Below are 26,914 nucleotides of genomic sequence, written 5' to 3'. Positions count from 1 at the left end.
CACATACTTGTTTAATGAGGAGTTATCAGGGTGACACTATGAGGAATTTATAAAGCGGAGTCTATAAAGGGTAACCCTGAGGACAATATCATCTAGACAGCGCTTGAAATAATAATCATCCTACTTGAGCTGAAATAATGGTGGCAGAACAAGCATTAGCCGGGCAGAGAAAAAAGAAACTCGAGCTGACAGCTCATTCGTGTGTGCTGGAGTGGATCAACCGCTCCTTGCAGGGCAGAAGGCAGCCCGACGGTGAGGCTCGTGCATTTCACACTGGCGTGGCTTTGAGAAAATCCCCACTCCCGGTGCCAGGGTCAAACCTCAGCGGACAGCTGTGCTGGTTCTCATGCAGGAGAAAGAAGACAGCAGGCAAGCTCTTTATTCCTCAAAGTTTGTTAGAGGAACTGTGCTACGTGTAATCCAGCTGTATACTCCCGGTAATTAAGGAAAACAAACGCTCTTTGGAAACTCATTATAGATTTAAAGTTATTTAAGTTTTCATCAGGTTTCCCCAGAAACAAAGAGCTGGAAACAATAGTCGAGAATGCACAAAGCATCAAATAAGTGGGTTTTAATTGTTTCTGTTTAGAAAATTATTCAGATAACCAGCCACATCAAAGACTATTAAACTTTTTAATCGCTCAGGTAGAAAGACGGAGAATGTCATCATTATCTATCATAAGAAGAATCTGCATTAGATAACGCTACTTGAATTTTGAGCTAGAATTACGTACTCAAGGATGCTACCAACTGAAGTGGCATCCGTACTCGAAAATAGTCACGTGCATTAATTATTCATCGGACACAATGCAGGAATTTACAATACTAATTATGGTTTCGGAAGGTGTCTGGTGCTCTGGTTTACTTACAGAAGAGGATCAACTAATGCAAATGAAAGTATAAAGACTTACAACTGCTGTAGATACCCTGTGAGTGCAATTCGGTGGTATGTTAGGTCGAAAGAGTGGAGAAACGGGTCTTTGTGTTTTGCCAAGTTCTTGTAAGATTTAGTACAAACCTTGTGTTTTTTAAGCAGTCAGGGGTTAGCATTGATTCTGAAGAAGAGATTGTACTACTGTGTTCGCTTATTCACTAGTCTTGTATCGGGCAAGATTCCGGTCCCCCTTCGGCTAGGTGCTATGGACACTCAGGTGAACGAGAGAGTACTGACCCTTCCGGGACTGCCCGTCTTGGACAGTGGAGTAAGTGACAGTGGCAAGGGCAACTTGGAATAGATTTGGAGCTCCTCAAGCTCTTCAGTATATGCACGTACGGTGACTGTTGTCACTCTTCCTTCTTAGGGGAGATGGAGGGGACCAGAGAGCTGAAAAACAAAAACGAAGAGTATACTTTGGACTCAGTAAAGATCTTCGACATTGTCTTGCCACATCATTCTGTTTTTACTCTTTTGTCATAATGGATTTTGTTTCTCTCCCTTTTGAAAAATACAGAAAAATCTAAAAAACAAAGATGATAAAATATAAAATACAGTCCTCTAAGTCTATCACTCAGACCACTTAGAGATAACGATTGTTAGCATTTTTACATATTTACTTGGCCCTTTTCCTACGTATCTATTTAGAGCAAAATAGCTACCTTATTACGAATATAATTTTGAATTATGCTTTTTTCACTTTTATCGTAAGCATGTTTCCATGTCATAAAATGTTTCAGAAACATTGTTCTATATTGGTAATATATTCCATTATATCAGTGTGCCATAATTTATTGAGTCATTCCTCTGGTGTTATATTTTAAAGTTGATTCGGTTCGCATAGTTATAAATAATCCTGTCTATTGCCTTTGGTTGAATTTCTGATCGTTAACTACAGATTGATTTCTAGGAACATAACAGCTGGGCCAAGGTTATGACTTCTTCAGGGCTCTTCATACAATCCAACAAATTTATTTTGGAGCAGCTAAACTGATTTACTTTTTTAGCAGCAGTGGGTGTCCCATTACCTATTTGCCAGCATCGGGTAGTAATGACTTATTTTTCTTTGCAAAACTGCTATATGAAGAATGACACATCATTCTTGTTTTGTCTTTCTCTGGGTGCCAGGGAGCTTGACTATATTTTTCATTTGTGTATCGTGTTGCAAAACAGCAGAAGCAGGCAAAGCTTCTTGAGACCTAAGCTCAGAACTGGAAAATTGTGACTTTTGCCTCATTCTGTTGACCGTGGTGAATTACAAGTCCAGCCCAGACTGAAGAGCTAGGGAGATGTCATGCCTTAATGGGAGAGATGGAAAGTCACAACCCAAAGAGTGTAGACAAAGAGGCAAGAACAATTGGAGCCATTATTATAATCAGACTACCGCACTTAGGCATTCTTCATTTTTCCAAAAATATTTTAAATAGGTTTAAAATTATCATAATTTTTTAGAGAACTTTTAACTTAATGCACTTGAATGCCCCCCCACGCATTTAAATACTGAATACTGGGGAAAGGGGGATCCGTAGTCCTGTGGCAACATACCATTTGGGTGGCACATAGGGCTAGATAAGATAATTTTTGAGCACCTATGTGTTTTGATGAAAACATTGACTAAATTTCTATGATATAATCAGAAGAAAAATAAACTTACAAAGATACATTAAATATAGCAAATATCGAATTTGAACAAAACTTTTAAATAAAATCTCTTCAAATTTAATGAGAAAAGTTGGCTCCGTGAACATAACTTTTTAAAAATCAGCTTTGATTTGAAGTGGCTAAGTGCAGTTCCTGATTAATAATTTTTAATGATAATAAAGTTTTTAAAATTTAAATTCAGTTAGCCAACATACAGTACATCATTAGCTTCAGATGTAGAGTTCAGCCATTCACCAGTTGCGTGTAACACTGAGCGCTCATCACATCACGTGCCCTCCTCCTTAATGCCCGTCACCAAGGACCCCGTCCCCTCTCCACCTCCCCTCCAACAACCCTCAGTTTGTTTCCTGTGGTGAAGAGTCTCTCATGGTTTGTCTCCCTCTCTGATTTCTTCCCATTAGTTTCCCCTCTCTTCCCCTGTGATCCTCTGTGCTGTTTCTTATATTCCACATCTAAGGAGTAAAACCATATAATTTTCCTTCTCTGACTTAGTTCACTCAGCATAATACCTTCAGTTCCATTCATGTTGATGTAAATAGTAAAATTTCATCCTTTCTGATGGCTGAATAATATTCCATTGTGTGTGTATGTGTGTATGTATACATATATACATATGTGTGCATGCATATATATATATGCATATCACATCTTCTTTATTCCTTCCTCTGTCAGTGGACATCTGGACTCTTAGTTTGGCTATTGTGGACTTTGCTGCTGTAAACACTGGGCCGCTGGTGCCCCTTCAGAACACTACATTTGTGTCTTTGGGAGAAATACCTAGTAGTGCAATTGTTGGGTCGTAGGGTAGCTCTATTTTTAACTTCTCAAGGAACCTCTATTCTGTTGTCCAGAGTGGCTGCACCAGCTTGCATTCCCACCAACAGTGTAGGAGGGCTCCCCTTTCTCCGCATCCTTGCTAACACCTGTCATTTCCTGACTTATTAATTTTAGCCATTCTGACTGGTGTGAGGTGCTATCTCATTGCAGTTTGGGTTTGTATTTCCCTGACGCCAGGAGATGTGAAGCATTTTTTCTTGTGTCTGTTGGACATTTGTATGTCTCCTTTGGAGAATTGTCTGTTCATTGCTTCTGCCCAGTTCTTGACTGGATTATTTGGGTTTGGGGTGTTGAGTTTGATAAATTCTTTATAGATCTTTATCAATATGTCCTTTGCAAACATCTTCTCCCATTCTGTTGGTTCTCTTTAGTTATGTTGACTGTTTCCTTTGCTGTGCAAAAGCTTGTTATCTTGATGAAGTCCCAATAGTTCATTTTGCTTTCGGTTCCCTTGCCTTTGGAGACATGTCTAGCAAGAAGTTGCTGCCACTGAAAGGAACAGGATAATAAAAATTTTTAAGTATGATCTGAAGAAAACTTGAAGAGAAATTTTTGATAGTTACCATCTTGTGTGAACAAGAATCAAGCTTGCATGGAGAAAATTTGCTCAAGTTAAGACATGATATAAATGGGAGTGTATCAGTCTGGGCTGTGACGTGGATTTTAACATCACTGAGCCTTTGATCTGGGGAACTCCGGTGTTTGACTGCAAGAGCTAAACGTGAGCTACTGGGGGGTGCTGCCTTTCACCACCTCCCCACTCTCTCTCTCACTACCCTACCATGAAGAAGCATCAATTGAGCCTACTGTATAACCGAAATCAAATTGTACCCCAAGTATGAAATCCTTTATGCTTTTGTCAGACTATAAAGGAGAAAATACATGTTCAGCCTTATGTTTTATTTTCTTTTTTAAATGTCCCTGAGGGGTGCCAAAGCCACCCAGGGGCATTTAAAGGGGTTGAGGGCTCTGCCTTCGGCTTGGGTCGTGGTCCCGGGGTCCTGGGATAGAGCCCTGCATTGGGCTCCCTGCTTAGCAGGGAGCCTGCCTCCCCCTTTCTGTCTGCCTGCCTCTCTGCCTACTTGTGGACTCTGTCTGTCAAATAAATAGGTAAAATCTTTTAGAAAAAGAAAAAAAAGTCCCTGAAAAAGAAAAAAAATAAATGTCCCTGAAAAAACTCTACTTCTTCAGATTAAGAAAACCTGGGGGGAAAATGTCCATGACAAAACTCATGTTATGATCTCACACGTGCAAGATAAATGATAAGATACCCATTATAGAAATGACCCCCCCAAAAAGCGTTATGTTTTTGCTGTTTGAAAGTAATACAAGTTCATGGGGCAGGGATGGGGGTGGCGGAGATCAAAACAGTGTAAGAAAAAAACAAAATTCATCTTTTATTCCATCAGCCAAAGATAACTGCTGTTCATGTTTTGGTTTATATTTTCCTAGACTTTTCCTACGTACATACTAGGATATACAACTAGGAGTTTGGGCCAATGAAGAAAGAGTGGGATTTTTTTTTTTTTTTTTTGTAGGTGGTTCAGTTGTTTTGGAGGCAAATTAGTATAAAAGAAGGAATAAGCATGCTCCTTGGGCTTTGTTGGGTTTTATGCACCATTCATTCATTCATCCATTCAGTGAATATGAAGCCCTTCCATTGTGCCATATGCTGGGGTAGGGGTTGTTCATTCTTTGGGTCTGGAGCCTTCCCCGACTGGTGGTATTACCAAAGAAGTGGGGGGGAGAGGGCCTGAGATAGATGCTGTTTTTGTCATCTATAAATGACTTCGTGGAGAGCTAAGGCACCTGGCTGACAGATATCTTGGTGGACCGGAGACAGCAGAAAGGACCAGAGGAAGCAGCTTTTACCTGCTGAGTACAAAGGCAGAAGCAGATTGGAATTAGCCGAGTTGTTCCCTTGTTTAGGCTGCATGACCTCATCAGCTCAGAACTAGGTTATTTGATTAGTTAATAAAGAATATAGCTACTATATATTAAGTATCAGTCTGATGTATGCCAAATAGGTATTCTGCATATATAGTTTCATTTGCTTTTCACCAGAACTCCGTAAATAGCATTTATTGAGCACTTATTGTGCGACGGCCACTATTAAAAGATTTTACATGTGAGATCAGGACAAACCTGAGAATTGTCCTGCCACGATCCCCCATTTACAGATGAAGAAATGGAGGTTCAGAGGGATTGCTCAAGGTCACAGGACTGGAAGGGGCAGACCAATGATTCCAAAGAGTCTTAACATAGTTTTTGCCCACAGTAGTTTGACTTATTTATGTAATGAAAAATAGCATTTCTGACTAATAAAGAAAACTCCCAATCTCACACCAAAATCAATCCTGAAAGTTTGTTGAAGACACTCTTTTAGATACCTTCTAAAAGCTTTGCATTTTAAATTAATATTAATCTTATTGGAGCTGATTTCCTTGGGGAAAAGATGTCTTTCTTCAATTAATATATTTCATTCTTCCCATTTTCTTTTTAAAGATTTAGTTATTCCAGGGGGCATGGGGCAGAGGGAGAGTCTTAAACAAACTCTTTGCTGAGCACAGAGGCCCAGGAGGGGCTCGATCTCACGACCTTGAGATCATGACGGAGCCAAAACCAAGAGTTAGATGCTTAACTGAGTGTGCCACCCAGGCAAACCCATTCTTCTTACGTTTTTATTTTTATTCATTTGTTTATTTATTTATTTTGAAAGATTTTATTTGTTTGTATGACAGACAGAGATCACAAGTAGGCAGAGAGGCAGGCAGAGAGAGAGGAAGGGAAGCAGGCTCCCTGCTAGGCAGAGAGCCCAATGCGGGGCTCGATCCCAGGAACCTGGGATCATGACCTGAGCCGAAAGCAGAGGCTTTAACCCACTGAGCCACCCAGGCCCCCCTCTTCTTATGTTTTTAAAGAAAAAAGTAATCTTGTTAGCCTTTTGTGGCCTAAATTGGGATTTCTTTGGCAACAAATAACATTTCTTAGTTTTAATGATCTTTTTTTTCTGTTGTGGTAAAATAATACATAATGTAAAATTTGCCATTTTAACCATTTTTAAGGGTACAATTCGGTGGCATTAAGTACATTCCCATTGTTGTGCAACCGTCACCACTGTCCATTTCTAGAACTCTCTTCATCCCAAAGTGAAACTCGGGATCCACTGAAAACAGTTACCCCTCATTGCCCCCATCACCACTGTTTTTAAAGGAGATAGAAAACTACATAAAGCTTAATTTTCTTTACGTGAATGAGCACATAATTGTTTTAGGGATGTGAGCGAAGGGGACATTTGCTAATATAACGGCAAATGCAGAACCTTCTGACAAAGATATATAATTTGTTAAAAGAGCTGAGTGGGCAGAATCCTGATTTCCAGTTGCCCTAGGCACTTCAGGGCTCTCCTGATGATGATTTTCCTTGGGCATGTAGTTATCCTGATAGAAATCACATCCGTGCATAAAGAACGAGTTTAATTATACATAACTATAGACCTGAGATGAGCAGTTACTTTTTGTACATATACTTTCTGATTTACAAAAGATGAGACACTAAATCCTGACTGATCTAAAAAAAAGTGGTGCGTGTCACCCTCAGAGCCTGCATGTCTTGTTGTAGGAGTTTTGTTGTTTCCCCATAGAGGCCGTACGTGACCTCCCCCCCCCCCCCCCCCGCTGTAGGGAATTGTCTTCTTTATGTGGGATCCCACAGTCTCCGATGGTCCCTGCTGTGACCCTGAGGTCTGGCAGATGCACAAAGACTGATTTAGGGTTTTGGACGGGGTCGGTGGTGGAACATAACTAACCGGTCCTATGGAGAACATCCTCAACTTGTCATTATTGAGCCTAATCGTTTGGGCTCAAACTAATCGAAATAAAAAGCAGCCAAAGTGATCTGAGTGCTAATGTGCCCTAGGCACTGTGCTAAAGGCTTTACACGTATTCTTTCGTGGAATCCTCACAATCCTGTGAGCGAGGAAATCAGACTCCCATTTTATAGATAGGAGGCTAAAGGAAGAGAAAGGTGATGTGACTTGCCAAAGGTATACCAGACTGAGGATTCACTCCTGGGCCATAACAGGCTTAACAGCAGGGTTGTCTCCTAAGAGAGTCCCGGTTAAACAGACAAACCCAAAACCCCACACCCCAGTTCCTGTGTGGCCCAGTGAGCAGGGGAGTCTCCAGGTTAAGGCCAGCCTGGAGGGAAATGGGAAATGGTTGGAGGTAAAATGCAGGTAAAGGCTGCCCAGCCAGGGGAGGGACATGGGAAAGCAAGGGTCCCCTCTTCTGGCGCCATGTGTTACCTAGTTGGTGAGAGAAATGGGAGGAAGGGACCTCTCGAAGCAGGTTTCCAAAGGAGCTGGGTCATTCTTTGTGCTCTCTCCTGATTGTTTCCTGCCCCTTTGCCCAGGGTCTCTTAATTGCTGCAGCCTTCTTAGAGCTGCTCTCCCTCGAGGAAACCACTTCCCCCAGAGTTTCCCTCTGATTTACTCTGGCCTCTGCACACCTCCACGAGAGGTCTCTTTTCCTGAGTGTGACTTGTTTCCGCTACTTGCTAGGAGAGTGTAGGCTTCAGTGGTTGGACTCTGCAGCGGGGATGGTGGTCTCCCCTCCTCACAAATCCCTAACTCTCCCAAGAACATAGACAAATCTGCATTTCTGGAAGAAGTTTTGATGCACATGACTCCCACAGGGAGGGAGACATTTCTGGACAGGGAGCAGTATTGACGGATTCTGTCAGAAATTGAGGGGGCTCAGCCGTCTGTGTCCCAGGAATGGGTCCTGGTGATCCAGGAGCTTCTAGGAGTACCTCAAAGTAGCTCCTGGCCCACTCAGGCCCCAGTCTCATCCACGCTGTAGCAAAGGCCAGAAACACTCAGCCATGTGCAACTTAAAAAGAGAGGTAATGCTTGCTGGGAATGTTCCTAACCCCAAAGGATGTTTGCTGGTAGTTTTCATAAATTTCATGAGTTAAAGTCGTGTTTTGGGAATAAGTGCCTTATATCGTAGGTGGTGCCTTTGTGGATAATTTTGTGAGTCTTGAGTGTTGTACCCTCCTCACAGTAAGAGGGAACAGTCTGCACCAAATTGTGCTCCAGGCCTCTGTCTGCCTTTGGTCATTAACCTGTCGGGTATTTCCTACAGAAGTTAGCTACATTCACGACACTGCACCTGAACAACTCTATTTCAAATTAAATGAGAAAGATTTTCTGATTTCACACTGAAACATAGTCTTTATTTCAAAATGGCGACAGAAGAGTTGGCACACCATGATAAGATGGCCCATTAAACAGCAGCGACAGCTTGCAGTGGAGTCATAGGAAGGATTTGTTGGGGCATGTTTACAGTTAAGTCATAGAAATTAAAAAAACAGAAGGCTGGGGTGGCTTGAGATACTCTTTCACTCCCCACCACACTCTTGTCTTCTCTCTTGCCCCTTTTCTATGTTACTGTTACAATGACAGTAGATACCCTCCTAAGCCCACAGTGAAAACACTGCTGCGTTTGGTCAAGTCACACCAAAGCTGCCGCCTAGATCACACCATGACCAGAAAAAGAGGGGTTTTCAAATTCTGGGCCACTGGAATTGGCTTCAGTTTTCTAGTCTTCATTTTCATTTTAATTACAGCCACTTGGAGCCAGTGACTATCTGGAACTGTCAAAGAATTTTGATACAGTATTCTTACGAAACATTCCCCAATTTACGCTGGCCAAGAGGACACAGGCTCGAAGATTCATCACTCTCATTGATAACTTCTATGATTTCAAGGTAAGGATGTAGTGCATTTTTCTCAGGACTGTTTTAAACAAGTCCGATGGCCTGGACTGGAATCCTGGTTTATTCTCTGTGCCTCAGTGCCCTCATCTACAAATTGTGGGATAATAGTATTTCCTTCTGAGAATTGTGGAGGGCAAGATAAGCTAATCCATGAAAAGCACTCAGAACAACACTTAGCACAAGCCGAAGGCTGTTTACATAATATCAGAGACAGCAGTAAAAATAGTGGGATTGTCAGTCAGGCTTCCATCAGAAGACACTGTGATATTAATGATGCCATCATAGACATAGAATGAAGAATGTGCACGCTTGGTGTTGTACAACAAAATGCCTTACCCAGATCGAGTGCTCAGTCAGTTCACAAGTTGCATGAATAAATGACTGGACTGAAAAAATAATGAATGAACAAATGAATGAATGATGCGGGACCCTCCTCACTATTGGAGCTCTCTCTCCCTGTGACCCAGAAACCCTCGCAACTAGCCTTGCATCATCTTTTTGTTTGTTTAAGCCATGAGCCCGTGTCCATTCATCAGATGCAGTTAGCCTACTGATTAAAGAATTGGCTTTAAGCTAGGCTGTCCGCCTTAAGGACCACCTTAATCTCTCGAGCCACAGTTGCCTTCTGTAGAAGAAAAGGGGAATAATAGTACTTATTCCATATGGTGGTTGTGAGGATTAAATGACCACGTAAGGCAGGTTCAGTGAAGGTGAGCCCCTATTCATAGTCTATATCTGTGGGGCACCTGGGTGGCTCAGTCAATTGAGGACCCAATTCTTGGTTTCAGTTCAGGTCATAATCTTGGGATCAAGAGATCGAGAACCCTCATTGGACACCATGCTCAACAGGGAGTCTGCTTGAGATCCTCCCTCTCCCTCTACGCCTCCCTGCCATGCTCATGCTCTCTCTCTCATAAATAAATAGATCTTTTAAAAAATACATCTATAGGGTTCCTGGGTGGCTCAGTTGTTAAGCATCAGCCTTCGGCTCAGGTCATGATCCCAGGGTCCTGGGATTGAGACCCACATCCCGCTCCCTGCTCAGTGGGAAGCCTGCTTCTCCCTTTCCCACTCCTTCTGATTGTATTCCCTCTCTCACTGTCTCCTCGGTGTCAAATAATAAATATATGTGTGTGTGTGTGTGTGTGTGTGTGTGTGTGTGTGTATGGTAAAAGCACAAGTATGACTTCAAAATAGAGTTAAATATCCATAGAGTTAAATATATTACTAGTAGACACAATATTTCTCCTTAGTGTACAGAAATAGAGCAGTGATTCTAAAATTGAAGGGATTTTGAGGGGAGGAGGAAAGTACCAGGATCCACTGGGAGGAAGAGATGAAATTTTAATGTTTCTTTTATTCATTCATTCAACAACCTTTCTCTTGTCAAGTGCAGTGCTAAGTATTAGAAGTTCAACAACAGGCAAAGCCAGATCTCACGCCTGCCTTCATAGAACTTACAGTCTAGTGTCAGAGAAGCATTCATCAAATATCCACAGAACTAAATGTGAAGTCATCCCTGAGGTCTAGTCTCTTGGAAGGATCGAGAGAGGAGTATGGTGCTGTGAGGTCTGGGGGAGAGTAGACTGATCTCTGGGGGGCTGGGGATGGACCTGGGGAAATCCTGCTGAGGATGACCTACTTCAGAGTCCCCCGGGCTACTTAAGATCCATGTTCCAGAGCCTACTCCACGCCCAGTCCAGTAAATGAACCCTGATCCTAGGGGATGGACCTGAAAACCTGCATGTTCGCAAGCTCTTCAACTGCTTCTTACAAACGCTGAGAAGTGATGCCTAAACTCCAAGGCATGGTGGCGGGGTGGGTGGGGGCTTTGTAGCAAAGGCCCTGTGGCAGGCCTGAGCATGGAGGGCACCTACCTTGGCTCAGGTACAGTGCTGAGAGGAGTCTGCCACAATGAGGGACATCCAGATGGGCCATACACACACTCCCAGAGGGCTGGTGTACATGGGCTCAGGGAGGCAAGAGAGGCAGGAAGCTGAGAACACCAGAACTCGGGGTTCAGGTCCTGTCACTGACCAGACCCCACTCTGAAATAACCATGTGGGGTCCAGAATGAAAGGAGTGAGCCTGGAGGTGGCCATCTGTTTTTAGAGGGCTAATGCTTCAAGAAAAAGTGGTAGAGGGGGTTATTAGTATGTGGTTCTTAGACTAGGAGGATTGATAAAACTCTCATCTACATGTCAGCTAGGAATACCTTAAAGACAACATATGGTCCCCAGCCCTCTGTCCCATCCCCTCATCCTGTTTCACACCCTCCGTTTCACTTAGTTAATGGGAAGGAAGAGTTCGATGCAGTGTGGCAGAGAGCCAGAACTGCTGTCCTCTAACATTTGCTTTAACTACATCACACATTTAGAGTTTATGTTCTTTGTTTAAAGAATAGTTGCAGTGATCTTATTTCAGAAATTGGGAGCATCAAATAGGCATTAGTCTGGAATGTATTCATGGAAATTTGTGAAATCGGGATAGTCATATCTAAATAATGAAAATAGGGTCATTTGTGGTCAAAAGTAATGTCTAAGAGAGGGTAGAAGACCATCCAGATACGGAAAAACAATTCCCAAGTGTCATACGTTATTTTAAGGTCTTGGCATCGTTCTTTAAATAATGATGTCTAAAGGGTACGTGTCAATCCTGAAAACAAATTCAGAACTAATTAAACAATAAGAAGAGTATGTTTGTATTTAAACTGGTGGACGTAAAATTTATAAAGATAGAAAAGCTGTTTCCAATATATGGTCACATGTGCACAATCACTCAAACACTGTGTAATCAAGAAATATTCACGTCAAGCTTAGTCTTTTTGAAGAATGTCTTGGTAGAATGCTGATACAAATGTGGGTTCTAGACAGTCAGGGTCTAATGAGAGTAGTGATGCATTGAACTCACCACTCACCTGTGCACAAGATGGTAACCTCTTTGCAGTACACAGAAGGTTCTCCCCGCACACACAGGCCCCAGACAGCCGGTTGTAAATGGCCGCCCCAGGGCGTAATGGAAAGCCCACTGGACTTCCAACTGGGAGACCTGAGCTGGCACCATGAGCTGAGAGAGACCTCTCCAGGCCTCAAGTCACCTAATAAAACCATTTGCTCCCTACTCTATAGGTTGTCACAAGCTGTGTGGAAATCTTTTGAAAAGAACTCTGCAGTTTAAAAATATCCCATTAAAGAGACACAAACTTAGCACCCTATGATGGCAAACAGATTTTATTTTGTGAGGGATTTTTTTTCTTGCCTTCAACGTGTGAAATATAAGGAGCGCCAACCTTCTGGCCTCTTCCTCTTCCAGGTGCGCGTCATCTGCTCCGCAGCGACCCCTATAGGAAGCTTGTTTTTGCATCAACATCAGGACAGCCAGTTGGAGCAAAGCAGAGTACTGATGGATGATTTGGGGCTGAGCCAGGTAGGCAACATCACATGATCTCTTTTTATTATAAAGCAGCCTCATTGGTTGTTTTGTGTGTGTGTGTGTTTTATTTTTTAACGTGGCTACATTTTGAAGAAGGAACACAGTATATATTTAACCATTGATTTGCTGCTTCCTCCTAAAGCCAATAGAGCAGACTTCTTCTCAGTATCATTAAATGTAAAGCATATAGTCTTAGGGTAGAAGGGATCTTCATGCTCCGTATTTGCGTGTAACAAAAACACAGCCCAAAGAGGAGGACCGGTGGGCCTGTGCTCACACCGGTGACTAATGGCAGGTCAGAGCCGGACACCAGGGCACCCGTGTCTGGTTCTGGGCTCGTTCTGCTACACTATGTGGCTTTTCCAAATACTCTTAGTGTCTACTGGATTTGTAGAGCACAAGATAGATACAGTGTCCAAGCATGAGGGCTGGCTACTCCAGGACCGTGAAGTGCCTAGCAAGGCCTTTGGCTTACAGAGAAATCCATTATTCATCTGCCAGCCCCATTCTGTAAACATTTCAGGGACACACTGTGGAGAACGAGCCAGTGCTGGTCTGTTTCTTCTGGAGCTTGCGGTCTGGTGTTTTGCCCCAGGCCAAGTAGAAGTGATTTTACATTTCTTCCTTCTGTCTGAATATTACAGGGTATATTTCTCAACAGTTGAAATATTGGTCAAAATTTTAAAGCTGTCCATAAAATTTACCTCCAGAATGAGGGGAGCCCCATTCTTCCAACCCCAGAGGTGAAAGGCCATTTGGAATAAAGAAACGGTTCCTTATTGACCTGAGGAGAAGTTATGTATGCTTAGGAGTCTGGGGGAAATGAGGCCTATAACTCATTTAAAAAGTGAACTTTCCAAATAAGACTACTTAAACCTATGTGTAGAAATAAAGAGTTGCTTATAAACCCATATGCTGGTGGTTTCTCTAAGAGCAATACCTCTATCCAAGTAATGTCTTTTACTGTTTGAAAAGATATACTCAAGGGGCCTTATCTTTTCCATTTCTGAAGTTCCTTAAATCATTGGTTCTTCAAGTTTTCTCCCTAGGATCAGGGTTCAGAAAGAGGGCCAAGCAAGCTCTGCGTGCAGGGCTAACATTACACGAGGAACTGAGGGCTCGTGGCCACAGGGTTCTGGGGCTTTGTGGTGGGTGAGCCCAGAAGGCATGGACTAAGGAGTCCAGAAGTTTCCTGAGGAAGCAAGCTAGCAAACTGCTAAGGGAAGAGACACAGTTGCTCCTTCTCATGTACTGGCCACCAGCCCACGCTGGTATCACCAGACTGTTTGCTGGCCTCACAGAGGGATTCCCAAACTTAACCCTAGTTAAGTATCTCAAGACAGCTCTGCCTTCCCAAAGTGGACTCTTGGGCTGGATCTCCAGGCCCATAGACCTCTCTGCCTGCCAGTGCAGAAAAGGCTCTGCGAAGGCTTGGCCTCAGGGCCTCTTGTCGGGAATGTGGCCCAGCCCATGGCACTCTACGGGAGGCTGTCAGGTGTTACTTATTTATGGTGTCCATTTTTGGAGAAAGAATTCTTTTTCTGTCTGACATTGTCCTTCCTTTAGGTCTTGCAGGAGATTTTCATCCTGAAAATCTTTCTTCACGCAGAAATCTTCGTATTTGGATTTTGGGGCAATGTTTCAGCATCAATTATTCTTCTCATGTTTTCCCTATTGTTTTCTCCCCGGTAATATGTTCTGTCTATTGGTTATTGGTTTAAAGTAGTTGATTCTCTAGTCTAATTTAAGAGATTGTATGTGACAATACAGAACCTTTTAATAATCCCAACCTAAAAAGGTAAACCTAAAATGTTGTTTTAAGCCTGTACTTAGTTCTGTAAATTTTTATTTGTGGTAGTTTTAATTGGTGCTGGGTTTGTTTGTTTTTTATTTTGTTTTTTGTTTGTTTGTTTCTTTTTTTGTTGTTGTTTTGTGTTTTGGTAACCAGGACTCAGCAGAAGGACTCTCTATGTTTACTGGAGAAGAGGAAGTCTTTGCATTTCAGCGCACGCTTTCCCGACTCACCGAAATGCAGACGGAGCAGTACTGGAATGAAGGGGACAGAAGCAAGAAGTAACCATCGCTTTTGCGTGAATAAAACTCGGGACAAATGATTACGGCAGGGAGAACTCTTTTTTATGGGACTTGAAGGAATCGTTCTTCACATCATTAATTATGTACTTTGTCCTCTGGACCATTTTTTAATCTCAAATTGCTGTCAAAGATGGAGTGGATTAGTTAAGTTAAAGCCCCACATTGTTATGGGTTTAATTTTTGCCTGTTTATTTGGCTTTATTTCTGCACTACAAAATTAAAACCATCACTCCTGAAGATTAATGTAGGACCAGATATCTTGGCTTCATATTAAGCCACCTGAACACACACACACACACACACATACACACACACCATATGCACACATGCACAGGCACAATGAAATGCAGTGTCATTCTAGACATCTCCAAGCTTTGGCTACCTGGAGCTGCATGTGACAAACACGCCTTTTAATGAGAGGGGGAGAAAAACCCTACACTTCAGTACACAGCACAGAAACTTTCTGATTCCATTATAAACTCTAGAGAACCACATTTTAGAATATGGGCTTATACGTGTGATTTGGGGGCTCTCTAAATTATACAAAATCTCCTAGGCCTTCAGGTTTTCTCACAACTGAGAGTACACTTTTTCACTCTGCTTGGCAGGCAGGAGTGGATCTTATGTGGACACAGAGTTGCCTGAAAAAATTGAGAATGATGTCACCATAGAATAAGGAGCGAGGGTGTCACATTCTAACCGGCAGGCAGAGCCCACAATCCTGACCACCGGCAGGAGGACAGATACCAGGAAAAGGGGCCAGTGAAAGCGAGTCAGGAGGAGACAGAGACCTGGACACGCCAACAGCAGAGCGGACTCGCATTCTGCTGAGCCAGCAGGACCCCGGGGGGCGCAAGGCTGCTTCCCACCACCTGGACGCATTTGCCCGGGTTGTGGAACCCCACCCCACCCCTCGCTTCTGCTTCTGCGGTGGGATGGGTTTCGTGGTAAATAGGGAAGAGCTCTTGATGAACCTCCTTAAATAAAATCCGACTTGTCCTTCACTGAGCTCGTTCCTTGATTCATTCAGGCACCACCTGACTTGGCTAACTCTTTCCACAGAAGGGATCTTAGTTGAGGCTGTTGGGAGAGTCCGAATCCCTCTTCAAGAAAAAAAGGAAAAACGTGACATCTTTTACAGTGTTGTGAAAATCAGGGGTGTTTTTAGGGGCAGGCACAATTCTAAAAAAATGGTTACCGTTGTCAACATAAGTAAGCTCTTTGAATCTATTTCATTTGTAAGTGAGCGATCTATGCACGTGAGTCTATTTTGTACGTTAACCGAAGTCAGGCAGCTAGATGGATAGGGCACCCGTGTAGAGAAAAGTTTAAATCATGGCTTCTGAAAATTAAATATGGGTTTAAAAACGATGAAGTTTTCTAAAATTGAAGTATAGTTGACACAATATTTAGTTTCAAGTGTACAGTGTGATTCAACAGGTCTATCTATACATTGTGCTGTGTTTGCCACAGGTCTAGCTGCCATCCGTCCCCACACAACACAAAGTACCATCAACAGTAGCCCCTGTGCTGTGCCTTTTTTTTTTTTTTTTAAAGATTTTATTTATTTGAGAGAGAGCATGAGTTGGTGGGGGGAGTTGGGGTGGTGGGATGGGGGGTGAAGCAGGTGGAGAGGGAGAGAGAGGCAGACTCTCCGCTGAGCAGGGAGCCCGATGTAGGGCTGGATCCCAGGACCCTGGGATCATGACCTGAGCTGAAGGCAGATGGTTAACCTACTGAGCCACCCAGGCGCCCCTATGCTTAGCCTTTTAATCCATAACTGGAAGCTGTGTCTCCCACTCCCCTTTACCCATTTTGCCCATCCTCTTTCCCCTCTGGCAGCCATCAGTTCTCTATATTTATGGATTTGCTTCTGCTTTTTGTTTTGTTTTTGATTCCACATGTAAGTGAAATCACACGGGTTTTGTCTTTCTGTCTGACTTATTTCACTAGCATAATATCTTCCAGGTTCACCCGTCTTGTCGCACACAGCGAGATCTCATCCCCTTTTATAGATAAGTATAAAACTATCTTTATTGAAGTGAAACAAAAAAGAGTTCAAAAGAGCCACCACACTTATTGCCAGGCATTGACATGATCTCAGATAAAAAAAAATTTATCCTTGAGAGTTATATAATTGTCCCTGTTTATAGATAAGGAACCAAGACTTGGAAAAGTTAAGTAGCTAGACCTGAGATTCACAGCTATAAAACTCAGGGACTGTACCATACTACTACCCCTATGGAAAGGAGATTATTTTAAATAGTGATTTTAAAAAAAAAAAAATCAGTGGAGATGAATTTACAACAGAACCATTGGCTTTGAACTCAATAAATATAAAATATGTAACTTGTTTCTATCAATCTTAGCTTTTGGCTTTTTCACATTTCTTTGGCAGTTACGCTGTACCTTAATAAAAAGACTGTATGAATGGATGGACAGACAGATGGACAGCCTGATTGTTAGAAAGAAGACCTGTCTCTGAGTGTGTTGGCTGTATGGGAAATAGTCCCCAGTCAGGTTCTATGGTAAATGTTCACCTGAGGTCAGAAATTTGGACCTCGGTTTTAATTTTTGCCTGGAAACAATGATGTGATATTGGTTAGACCTCTGGCTCAATGCACAGAAGCCCACGGGATTCTCACCGTAACTGCCCCACATTTTGGTATTAAGGAACTTAAACTTTTAAATATTGTCTTTGTAGGGCAAAACTGTAGTTTTGGTTTCACCTGAGTGCTTGGCTCATGTTCCTGCTTCAGTCCCGTCCCCTCTCCCCGTGTCCTCCTGGGCCTGGGAGGACAGGCTATAGCGAGGGTTCCGAGCAGGGAGTGGGGGAGGGGGAGTTCCATGGTGGCTGGAAATGGCCCATCTTTGTCTCCATCTCTTCTGCACAAAGTCTACTTCATAAAACAGCCTGCAAGAAAGAGAAAGGAAAGTCTTAAAGAATAGCTATTACAAAAACAAAAACAAAAAAAACAATAAACAATTAGAAACGGTTTCCAGGAAATAGTATGATACTAAAAGAAAATTAATGCCAAAATGAGACGTGAAAAACAACTTCTAGATTGGAAAGCAGTATTTCAATTCATGTGTTTTTCTTCCAAGTCCTCTCCCTATTACATTCTCAGCATTCCAGTCTCTCTCCTTGGGGTTGCATGAAATCTCTCAGCACAAATGCTTTCTCTCTCTTTTTAATGCTTTAAATCGATACTTGAAGACGGGGTTTGAGCTGAGGATACTCCTACACGCCTAGAAACTCAGACCGAGGAAATCTTTAGAGTGGGGAAGAGGCCCAGGGCACCCTCTGCAAGGACCCCTCATTTCCAAACTCAGAAAAGAAATTAAGTGGGGGGGGGGGGGGAGGAAAACTTTTTTTAAAAAAGGAGAAAGAAAAATCTGATCACTGCATTATTCTTGCCGGATAGGCTTATGGGCCAGCACCAGTAAAAATGAAAAGAAAAACATGGTGGACCTAAAGAACTTTTAACCTATTTGTCTATAAAATGCAAAAGACCATAGGACCATTCTAGTCAAATTTATGCATTTTCACTGGGATTCCAAATTTTGTCATAAGGAAATACTGTAATCTTCCTGCAGCATATTTTTTGTACCTGCAAGTGTACAAATTACATGATATTTAAATGACTTGGAATCCTTAAAAAATTAAGACTTCACCTGTAAAATATATAAATGGATGTGCTCAGATCCATTTATTTATTTAACATTATTTTAGAAACACGTAGTGCTTACTCTGTGCTGGGCATGGTTCTAATGCTTTGTACATAAAACTCTCTTGATCCATGTAACAGTCCCGTGAGCTGGGTACCACTCTTACCATTTCACACACAGAGAAGCCGAGGCACAGAAAATGATAAAAAGACATACTGAATTGCTAACATGTACATTGAAGCCATGAAATAAGCCACATACTAATTTATGAAGCTTTCCACATAACTACTTCGGTCCTGAAAATAGCCTCTCTAGCCCAGGTGCTTGAACCTACACTTGGAGCCCTTTCCTCTGGAATCGAAGTCCCCAGAAACGTGGGGCCCCTGGCGCCTTGACATTGGGTTTCCTGACTGATTGCCAGAATCTGGTAGCAAGTCTGTAATGAGTGAGATCGTGATCCTGGAAATTATCATCATCAGATCTCCTCACCTGTAAGACATCCCTTGCTGGTAGAAAAAGATTTTCTCGGGAGATGGGAGTTTACATGTTTAGAATAAGGCAGAATTAAGCTTTGTTTTCCCCATGGGCATAGCAGTTCATTTCCCTGGAACATAAAATTAAAACTAACCAAATCTGTCCTCCCTGTTGAATATCTGCTGACTCTGTCCAGCTTTGCACTGGAAACTTCTCATCTGTTACCTCAGCAGACCCCTTGGCCTGGTCCAATGTCTACTGACCTATCCTCATGAAACTCCAGAGGATATCTGCCTTTCCTGCTTGCTTAAGAAGTCTTCCAGAGGTTGTCCTGAGAAGTTTCCTGCCTCAGGAAACTTTTTGGGTCCCCCGGGGGTTGACTGCTGGTCTCTATGCTTTTCTGCCTGCTCCTCTCATCCGAGCACAATGGGAAGGCTTCAGGATCTGGTCTGCCAGCTTTTGCTTTGTGATCTTGACCTCGTGCTCTGAGCCTCAGTTTTCTCGTATGAATAAGAACAGTAATACCCATTTCCTAAGTTATTCTGAGTCGAATTGGTGAAACGTACTTTGCACATGGGAAGCATGTGCAAGTGAAGAGTTGTTATCGATATTAATAATGAGGATCATAATAAATGCCGACTCTGCATTGTAGCCTTTGAGGAGTACAAATAGGAGATGGCACATCCCAACCCAATACGGTTTCTAGAGAAGGGAAAAGAGACACATTAAATGGCTAGACCCATCAATTCTGGCTTAATGAGATGCAGTGAAGATTGTCGAATTCAAATATATCCTTTCAGGACTAGAGAGAAAATGGACTGGCGCCCGGTTGGCAAACATCGAAGATTTCCCAGAAAGAGGGCTCCATCTTGTGGTCAGTGGGATGAACTGACAGAAAAAAGTCCAAGAATCCCGCAGGGTTCGAGAAGGGGGGGGGGGGGCTCTCCAAGCGGCAGGTTCCCAGGCCAAGGTCCCACCCCCAGAGAGCCTGATGCACTTGGTCAGATGTGGGGTCTCAGGGCCGTACCTGTTCATGTTCCCATGGGATTCTAATGGCCAGCGAGGGTTGACAGCTGCCCATGAGGTGCCCATGACTTCACAGCCAGAAAGCACGTAAGAGTTGAGCCTACAGCTGGGTCTTCGGCCTCCCACGCCAGGCCACTTCCCAGGGAGCAAAGGCTGCTGCTTAGAGGTCTTGGAGCCCAGACTGTAACAAGGGAGGGCATCTCAAGGGCCTCCCTGCTGCCTCCCAGTGCCTGCTCTCCTCCTCCCTCCTGTCATCTCACGCACTCCTTCTGTTGTGATGGGACACATCGTGTTGCTTCCGGAAAATTCTGTTGTATACTTGCGAGGGAAAGTGAGAAAGGTCCAGAGTGTCTCAGTGATATTGTGAAAAATAGTTTTGACCTCAGAGACTCACTGGAAGAGACTTTGGACTATTCTTGGACAAGGTTGAGTTGATTGCTAAAGGGATAATGGGTTCCTGTGAGCCCCAGTGGGGCCCAGTGCCCAAGAGCTCGTATAGGGAACCGGACTGGGGTGGGCACAGAGCCTGGGAAGGGGTGGGGCTAAGCCAGATGAAAATTTGAATACAGGAGAAAGTTGGTGGCCAGGCTACCTAATGAAACCTCTCCCTCTCTCTGGACAGCCCTAACTCCTAATCACCAAAGGCTGTAGTCGTTAGTCAGTCCCTCCAGCTGTTCTCAAGCACTTGGTACTTCGCCACCCTGGCCCTACCCTCACAGCTCTCTCTCCTCCAGCTGCTTGGTTCTCCTCCTGCCTCTTACGTCCTCCTTCTCTGAATGCTTCTGGCTCCTTTTCCTTTTTCTTGCCCCTCCTTCCAGTTCCTTCTGGAACCCATTAAAAATGGCAATTAAAATTTTGTTATATATTATAACATACGTATAATTACATATGAATATATAAAATAAATATATATACAATCATACTATTTGTATCATATTATACAAAATACTTTTTTTTTTTTTTACAAAATACTTTCATACCTATCTTCTTCATGTTCTCTCCCTGATCCCCACAGCTACGAATACCCCCCGATGTTGGTGAATCCCAAGTGCGAAACCCCATCCCTGACTTTCCCCAACCTCCTGCTCTGTACGGCTGGAACTCTCCTCCTGAATGTTCTTTATTTTTTTTTTTTTAAGATTTTATTTATTTATTTGACTGACAGAGATCACAAGGAGGTAGAGAGGCAGGCAGAGAGAGAGGAGGAAGCAGGCTCCCTGCTGAGCAGAGAGGCCCATGTGGGGCTCGATCCCAGGACTCTGGGATCATGACCCGAGCCGAAGGCAGAGGCTTCAACCCACTGAGCCACCCAGGCGCCCCCTGAATGTTCTTTAAATTCGGTATGTCCAAAGGGGTGCTTGTTTCAACCCAGTCTTCCAAGTCCACAATATCTTCTTGCAGTGATATCATCCCAGACACCCGTGCAGCCACAATGCTCTATGTTTGGCAAGGGCCAGCCATGTTGGGAGTGGAAGTGATAGAGATAAGAAGCAGGTTGATACATGCTTGAGAAATGGTTCAAGCACGTATTTGTATAGGACCGGACCTGGTAGATGGCCGGTTATTGGAATGAGTAACAAACCCAACAATCTGAAGACAGGAGCAATTGAAGGAAGCATAATTCCAAGCCTTCTGGGCCTGTCCTGAGTTTCTACAGTAACTGAATTGGGTCTGGCATCTCCCCTGTCCTCCTTCTCTACTCTGGGGCTGAGGAGAGTTTGGAGTCTTACAGAACGATGCTGGAATACAATACAATACAATAGACACAATATCTTCAGGAATACAATAGATGGTTGATATTTCTCATTCTTCTTGCTCAATCTCTAACTTAAGGAATTCTGAGTTTCGTACGTTTCCTTCTGGTGAGGCCCTCTGCCAGGTGCCATGTAGGATGTGACGATGTAAATGCTTACCGAATTGTGGTTCTTTCAATAAGGGAGTCTATGTGTTGATTCAGCGGTTCCGTAAGGAAATCTCTCTAATTTAGATCAAAATAAAACTAGCAGTGGGCAGGGATGAGCCATACTTGTTGAGTGTCCCCCAAATCTTAGCTAAGACAAAGACTTTATTCGTGTTTGGGGATTCAGATAATAAACTCAGAAAATGCTTGGAATCTAGATGATCTGGCTTAACCCACTTCATGTTCTAATCTCCAGCCTGCATCTCTCCTTCGCTTCAGCTCCACCTCCACCTCCACAGTCCAGACACCGTTCTCCATCCCCTGCCAGACAGGGAGACTCTAATACAAAGATCCCTCCAAGAACTCCCTCAGGGAAGACCAGAAAGAACCTCGTTCTCCAGCTGTGGCAGATGTTACTAGAACCTGCCCATTGTCTAGTTTGCTTTTCCCTCCAAGTTTATGGGAGGATCACATCTCCCGGCCCCTCCGAAGTTAGGCAAGGCCATGTGACTAAGTTCTAAGCAATTGGTGGTGAGCAAAAATGATGTGTTGCTTCCAAGGTGAAGAACTCAGTTGGTTTAAAATCTTCTAGATTACTCTTCTCTTGCCATGGAAAACGGGGAAGTAAATTAAGACAGATACAGCCAAGATGAAAAGTAGCTTGGGGGCACCTGGGTGGCTCAGTTGGTTAAGCGTTGGACTCTTGATCTCCACTAAGTTTATGAACTAAGTGTTGTGTAATCGAGCCCTGTGTTGGGCTCTGTGCTCAGAGAGGGGATTTTCTCCCTCTCCGTCTTCTCCTGCTCTCTCTCTCTCTCTCTCAAATAAATAAATCTTAGAAAGGAAGGAAGGAAGGACGGACGGAAAGAAGGAAGGAAGGAAGAAAGAAAGAAAAGGAAAAGTAGCCTGGAATGCTGAACCACCATATGGAAACCCATGGTGAATGTTGCATGGGCAATTAATACAATTACATTCTGATAAGCCACAGAGATTTTTGATGCTGCCTGTGTATTGCACCATAAACCAGCCTCTTTTGACTAGGGACCAGCCATCCTCTGGGCCAGCTCTTTTCGTTTTTGTTCATTGTCTGAGGACCTCACTCTTCCCTGAGAATTCGTACTAAGAATGGCGTCTCTCTTCAGCTCCAGCTCCCGATTCCCCTGCTGTGCCCCTGGGAGGGAGGAGCAATGTCAGCTTCTCTCTCTCTCTTCTCCCAAACTCCAACATTCATATTTATGCTCTAACTGCTCTCACTGGACCCACCTCATTCCTTAATTTTAAGTACTTTGTAAAATACTTGCTCTTTTTAATACTTTCTTCTGTGTGTTTATGGCCACAATGAACACATTAGAAAGACAGGTTCAAATTTACTCATCTGCTCAAGTACAAGGTCTGTACCAGCGAGAACCATTGGCGGAGATGAAAGCCACCCAACCAAAGAAGACTAGATAGGGCATAAAATCAAAAGCCCTAGAGCACATGTTTAAGCTGATTCATAATGGGTCCAATCCCTTCATTCACCCAGTGGGGTAGGAACCCAGAGGCCACCCAACAGAAGGGCCAGGGGGTAAGAAATGAGCACTGGTTAGGAGTCAGGAGTCCACCTGAGACCCCGTGCTGCTACTGGGCATGCCTCTCCTTGGGTACATCGCTTAATATTACTCTTTAGGACTCATTTGTGATGTTTTCCTCTGAAGCTCTGACATTTCCTCATTTGGTTCAGTAGTGTACAAATCTAAGTAGCCAATAAGCTCATGAAAAAATGCTCAAGAACTCATTAAGGAGAGGCAAATCAAGATTGCCATGATACCACTCCACGCCAGTGGGATGCTTAGAATCAAAGACAGAGACAAAATAACAAGACATAAGGTCACCCCGGAACCCAGCAATTCTACTCCGCTTTGCATCTTCCCAAGAGAAATGAAAACATATGTCCCCAAAAACCTTGTACACAAATGTGTATAGATGGTCTCATTCGTATTAGTCAGAAAGTGAAAACACAAATATTGGCCCGCTGATGCACGGGGACACATTACATGTGCATCCAGACAAGGGATTGTTGTCCAGCCTTTAAAAAATGAAGTCTTTTTGCCCGCTACAGCATGGATGAACCTGGAGCACGTTAGGCTAAGCGGAAGAAGCAGTCACAATGGCCATTTCTTGTAGGGTTTCCTGTATGTGTAATGTTCAGAATCGGCAGCTCCATCGAGAGGAGGAGGGCCCAGGGATAGTGACAGGAATGAGAAATAATGGATGATGGATCCAGGATCTTCCCCAGGGGTAGTTTCAGGGGAGGCTGACTATTAGATGTCTGAATTCTTAGATGTTTGAAATTCAACTGTGGTCATCATTGCGCCATTCTTTCAATGTGCTAAAAACTACTGAACTGTGCACTTGGAATGGTCGAATTTTATGGTATGTGAATTCTGCCTCGATAAAGCTGTTAAAACAGTGTGCACATAAGCATTAACCGTCCATTCTTGCAGTCATCATTTGCTTGCTTTCTACTCCGCGCCAGGAGGTAGGCACACCACGGTGAAGGAGATTAAGTCCCCAGCCATGATGTGTGTGCGCGGCCTTTCGGGGACAACACAGGGACACCATGTAGGAAGTGCCACGAGGTCAGCCTGCCCAGGTGTCCAGGGCAGGAGTACACTCAAGTCCGCCGGGAAGTTTTGTAAAAGGCAGAGGAAGGACAGAGTGACGGATGCTGTGTGCTGAGGGAGAGGTGCAGGGCGGCAAAACCCGTCCCTCCTCTCCGGGAGATTAACCTGGTCCAGAAGCAGTTCTAACACACACCAGGGCGTGAGAGAGACTGGGAGAAGTTACTCAGTGTTTTGGAAATTCAGAGGAGGGAGAAATAAGGACTTGAATGGAAAAAAAACAAATAATGACTTGAATGTTACTCTTCTGACTGCTGCGAGAAATGGGATACAATTTGGTCCTCCCAGATTTAACGATTCAAACTCAGAACCCCGGATGTAGGGTGCGGAGTGTAAAAACTGCGGCTGTATTAAAACACCCACATTTTGCACTAAGAATCGCTTGTGTTTTTAATCCAATTCGGTATCCTGCAGCATATTACATTCAACTGCTAAAAAAGTAGCAGATGATTCTGTTGATTAGAGTAACCTGGTCTGTAGAATTAAAAATCATGGCTACACCTTTGTGGTTGGTACTGATGGCATCGGGTTGAATGGCACAAAAATAATCAGGAGAACAACACCCAGGTGAGCTGGTGGCCTTGGTCATCGTGTCCACCCCCCCACCCCCCGCCTTGGCTCCCCCCAGGGAGCAAGGCCCACAGGAAGGGCCTGCAGGGGAGCGTGGCTCTGGGAGGCCCTGGGAAGCTGTCTCAGTCTCACAGCTGGGGCTTAGCCCTTCACCGTCAGGCTACCTGGAGAGCTGAGGAGCGTGAAGGCCCAGAAACGTCTTCTTGGAGGAAGGTAAACACGGCCCAGGCTGTACGCAGATCCTCTGAGGCCTTTGCATGGATCCTCTGGGGCCCTGAGGACCCCAGGTTGAGAACCCCCGAGTTACAGTCCCTCCATGGCGGTGGGCCGCGGCCTTTCTCAGGAAGGGAAGGGGCTCAGGGGCCCACCTGCTCTCTGGAAGCTACAGCCTTGGGGTGACCCGGCCCAGGGGCAGCTCGGGAAGCCCCAGGTACAGAGGAGGGAGCGCAGTCCTCCTGCCACGCAGGCCAGGGGCCCCCACAGGCCACCCGAAGGTGTCTGGAACATTCGGGGCGAGTCTGGCCCCATGTCAACATTATAATCAGCAAGTTTGAAGCAAAATCTTCCACTTTCTACACACTAATTTCCTCACTGAGATTTCAAGGAGTCCAGCGAAGCATGGATACTGTTTTCTGGATGACCGGGGAGCGGTAAGTTACTGTATTGTCCCCAAACCTAGTGAGCCACACAACTGCCTGCGAAGCCTAATGCCGGGTAGTGGAGCCGCCTCAGATTTCCAGAGTTTCAATCTTCTGCGGGGGAAGGGGGGCTGGAAATCTGTATTTTAAATAAGTGCCCTCAGAGAACCTGATGGTTAGTTGAGACTGGAAAACAAGGACTTGGGACACTTCACATTTCTAGAGAAATCTGTGGACAAATCAAATCCCCAAAATTACATCCCCAAAGTATTTTCATGTCTTTATTAGTTCTACCAACTTTGTCTCTGACCAAAGGTACCTTTGAGAGGTACATAGAGACACAGTGAGGTATTTTGTTTGGTTTTGTTTTGTTTTTCACCAGAAGTAAGAGAAATAAAACAAATTAGATTTAAAAAGAAGTTAAACACAAGCTTTCTGGTAACCTCATACATCGGATTTCACGGGAGAAATTTCTACTAACACTAAGAAATTTCTTTTGTTCCTCCCTCTCCCTCCTTCTCTCTTTTCCCTCATAAATGGATTTGGGGTCATCTCAAGTGAGACTGTTTCACAAAACTGATCTATAACAAGTTTTTAAGACGACCTAGGAGGGGCACAAGCAGTTAAACTGCCATTAAACTAAAACAGAAAACCTCAGGGCGTGCTTGATGCTGGAGCAAAGTGGGCAGAGCGGTACCACCAAGAGTGGCCGGCATCCCCCTGTTAGGTCCGAGAGGTCCTTGAAGAGGTCACATCTGAGAGCAGCCCTGAATGACATAGGGGACCACCAGTGTGAGCCTCTGGGGAGGGTGTTGGAGACCGAGGAAAGCCCCTGCAAGTACCTGAGGCAGGACATGTTAGCGGTGTGGAGGGAACAGAAAGAACATCTGTGAATCTGCATCTAAAGACCTTTCTTCTTACCTACTAGACAAAAATTTGTATTCAAAACCTAACTATCTGGAAGGCTGTAGGTGAGGCTACTGTATTGTTCCAGCCTGTGACCATGGATTGTGGTGGTACATCCTTGAGAGTGACACGGTGAACTCTTCCTTTTCCATCTACACTTGCCCCTGACTGGTTCTTCTCCTTGCTGATGTCTCCTAATGGCCCCTTCATCATCTTCTCTCCATCCTCTCCCCTTGTTGCCGTGGTACAAAACCCAGTATGCCGAAGAGCATGCCGCCTCATCCAGGAAGCCCTTCTTAATCCTTCTAGGAGAATGAACCAGAACCAA

The 26,914-nt window shown here is 44.0% G+C and overlaps 1 protein-coding gene across 4 annotated transcripts in view; it reads left to right on the top strand.

The window, feature by feature from the left end:
- The window catches only part of AFG1L (AFG1 like ATPase), a 234,783-nt gene extending 219,039 nt beyond the window's left edge, over positions 1-15,744 (top strand). For 2 of the 4 annotated variants that reach the window (XM_059176936.1, XM_059176935.1), the window contains 4 exons: positions 9,065-9,205; positions 12,527-12,640; positions 14,595-14,719; positions 15,349-15,744. In XM_059176936.1, the coding sequence (XP_059032919.1) occupies positions 9,065-9,205; positions 12,527-12,640; positions 14,595-14,719; positions 15,349-15,385 (417 nt within the window). In that variant the 3' untranslated portion in view covers positions 15,386-15,744. Of the gene's footprint in view, positions 1-9,064; positions 9,206-12,526; positions 12,641-14,594 lie in introns of those variants that run through there. The other 2 variants (XM_059176937.1, XR_009354512.1) reach the window with 2 other exon arrangements.
- The last annotated feature ends 11,170 nt before the right edge of the window (positions 15,745-26,914 follow it).

The sequence above is a fragment of the Mustela lutreola genome, chromosome 6 (assembly GCF_030435805.1).
Source record: "Mustela lutreola isolate mMusLut2 chromosome 6, mMusLut2.pri, whole genome shotgun sequence".
Classification (NCBI taxonomy): Eukaryota; Metazoa; Chordata; class Mammalia; order Carnivora; family Mustelidae; genus Mustela; species Mustela lutreola.
This window is presented reverse-complemented; position numbering and strand designations above follow the sequence as displayed.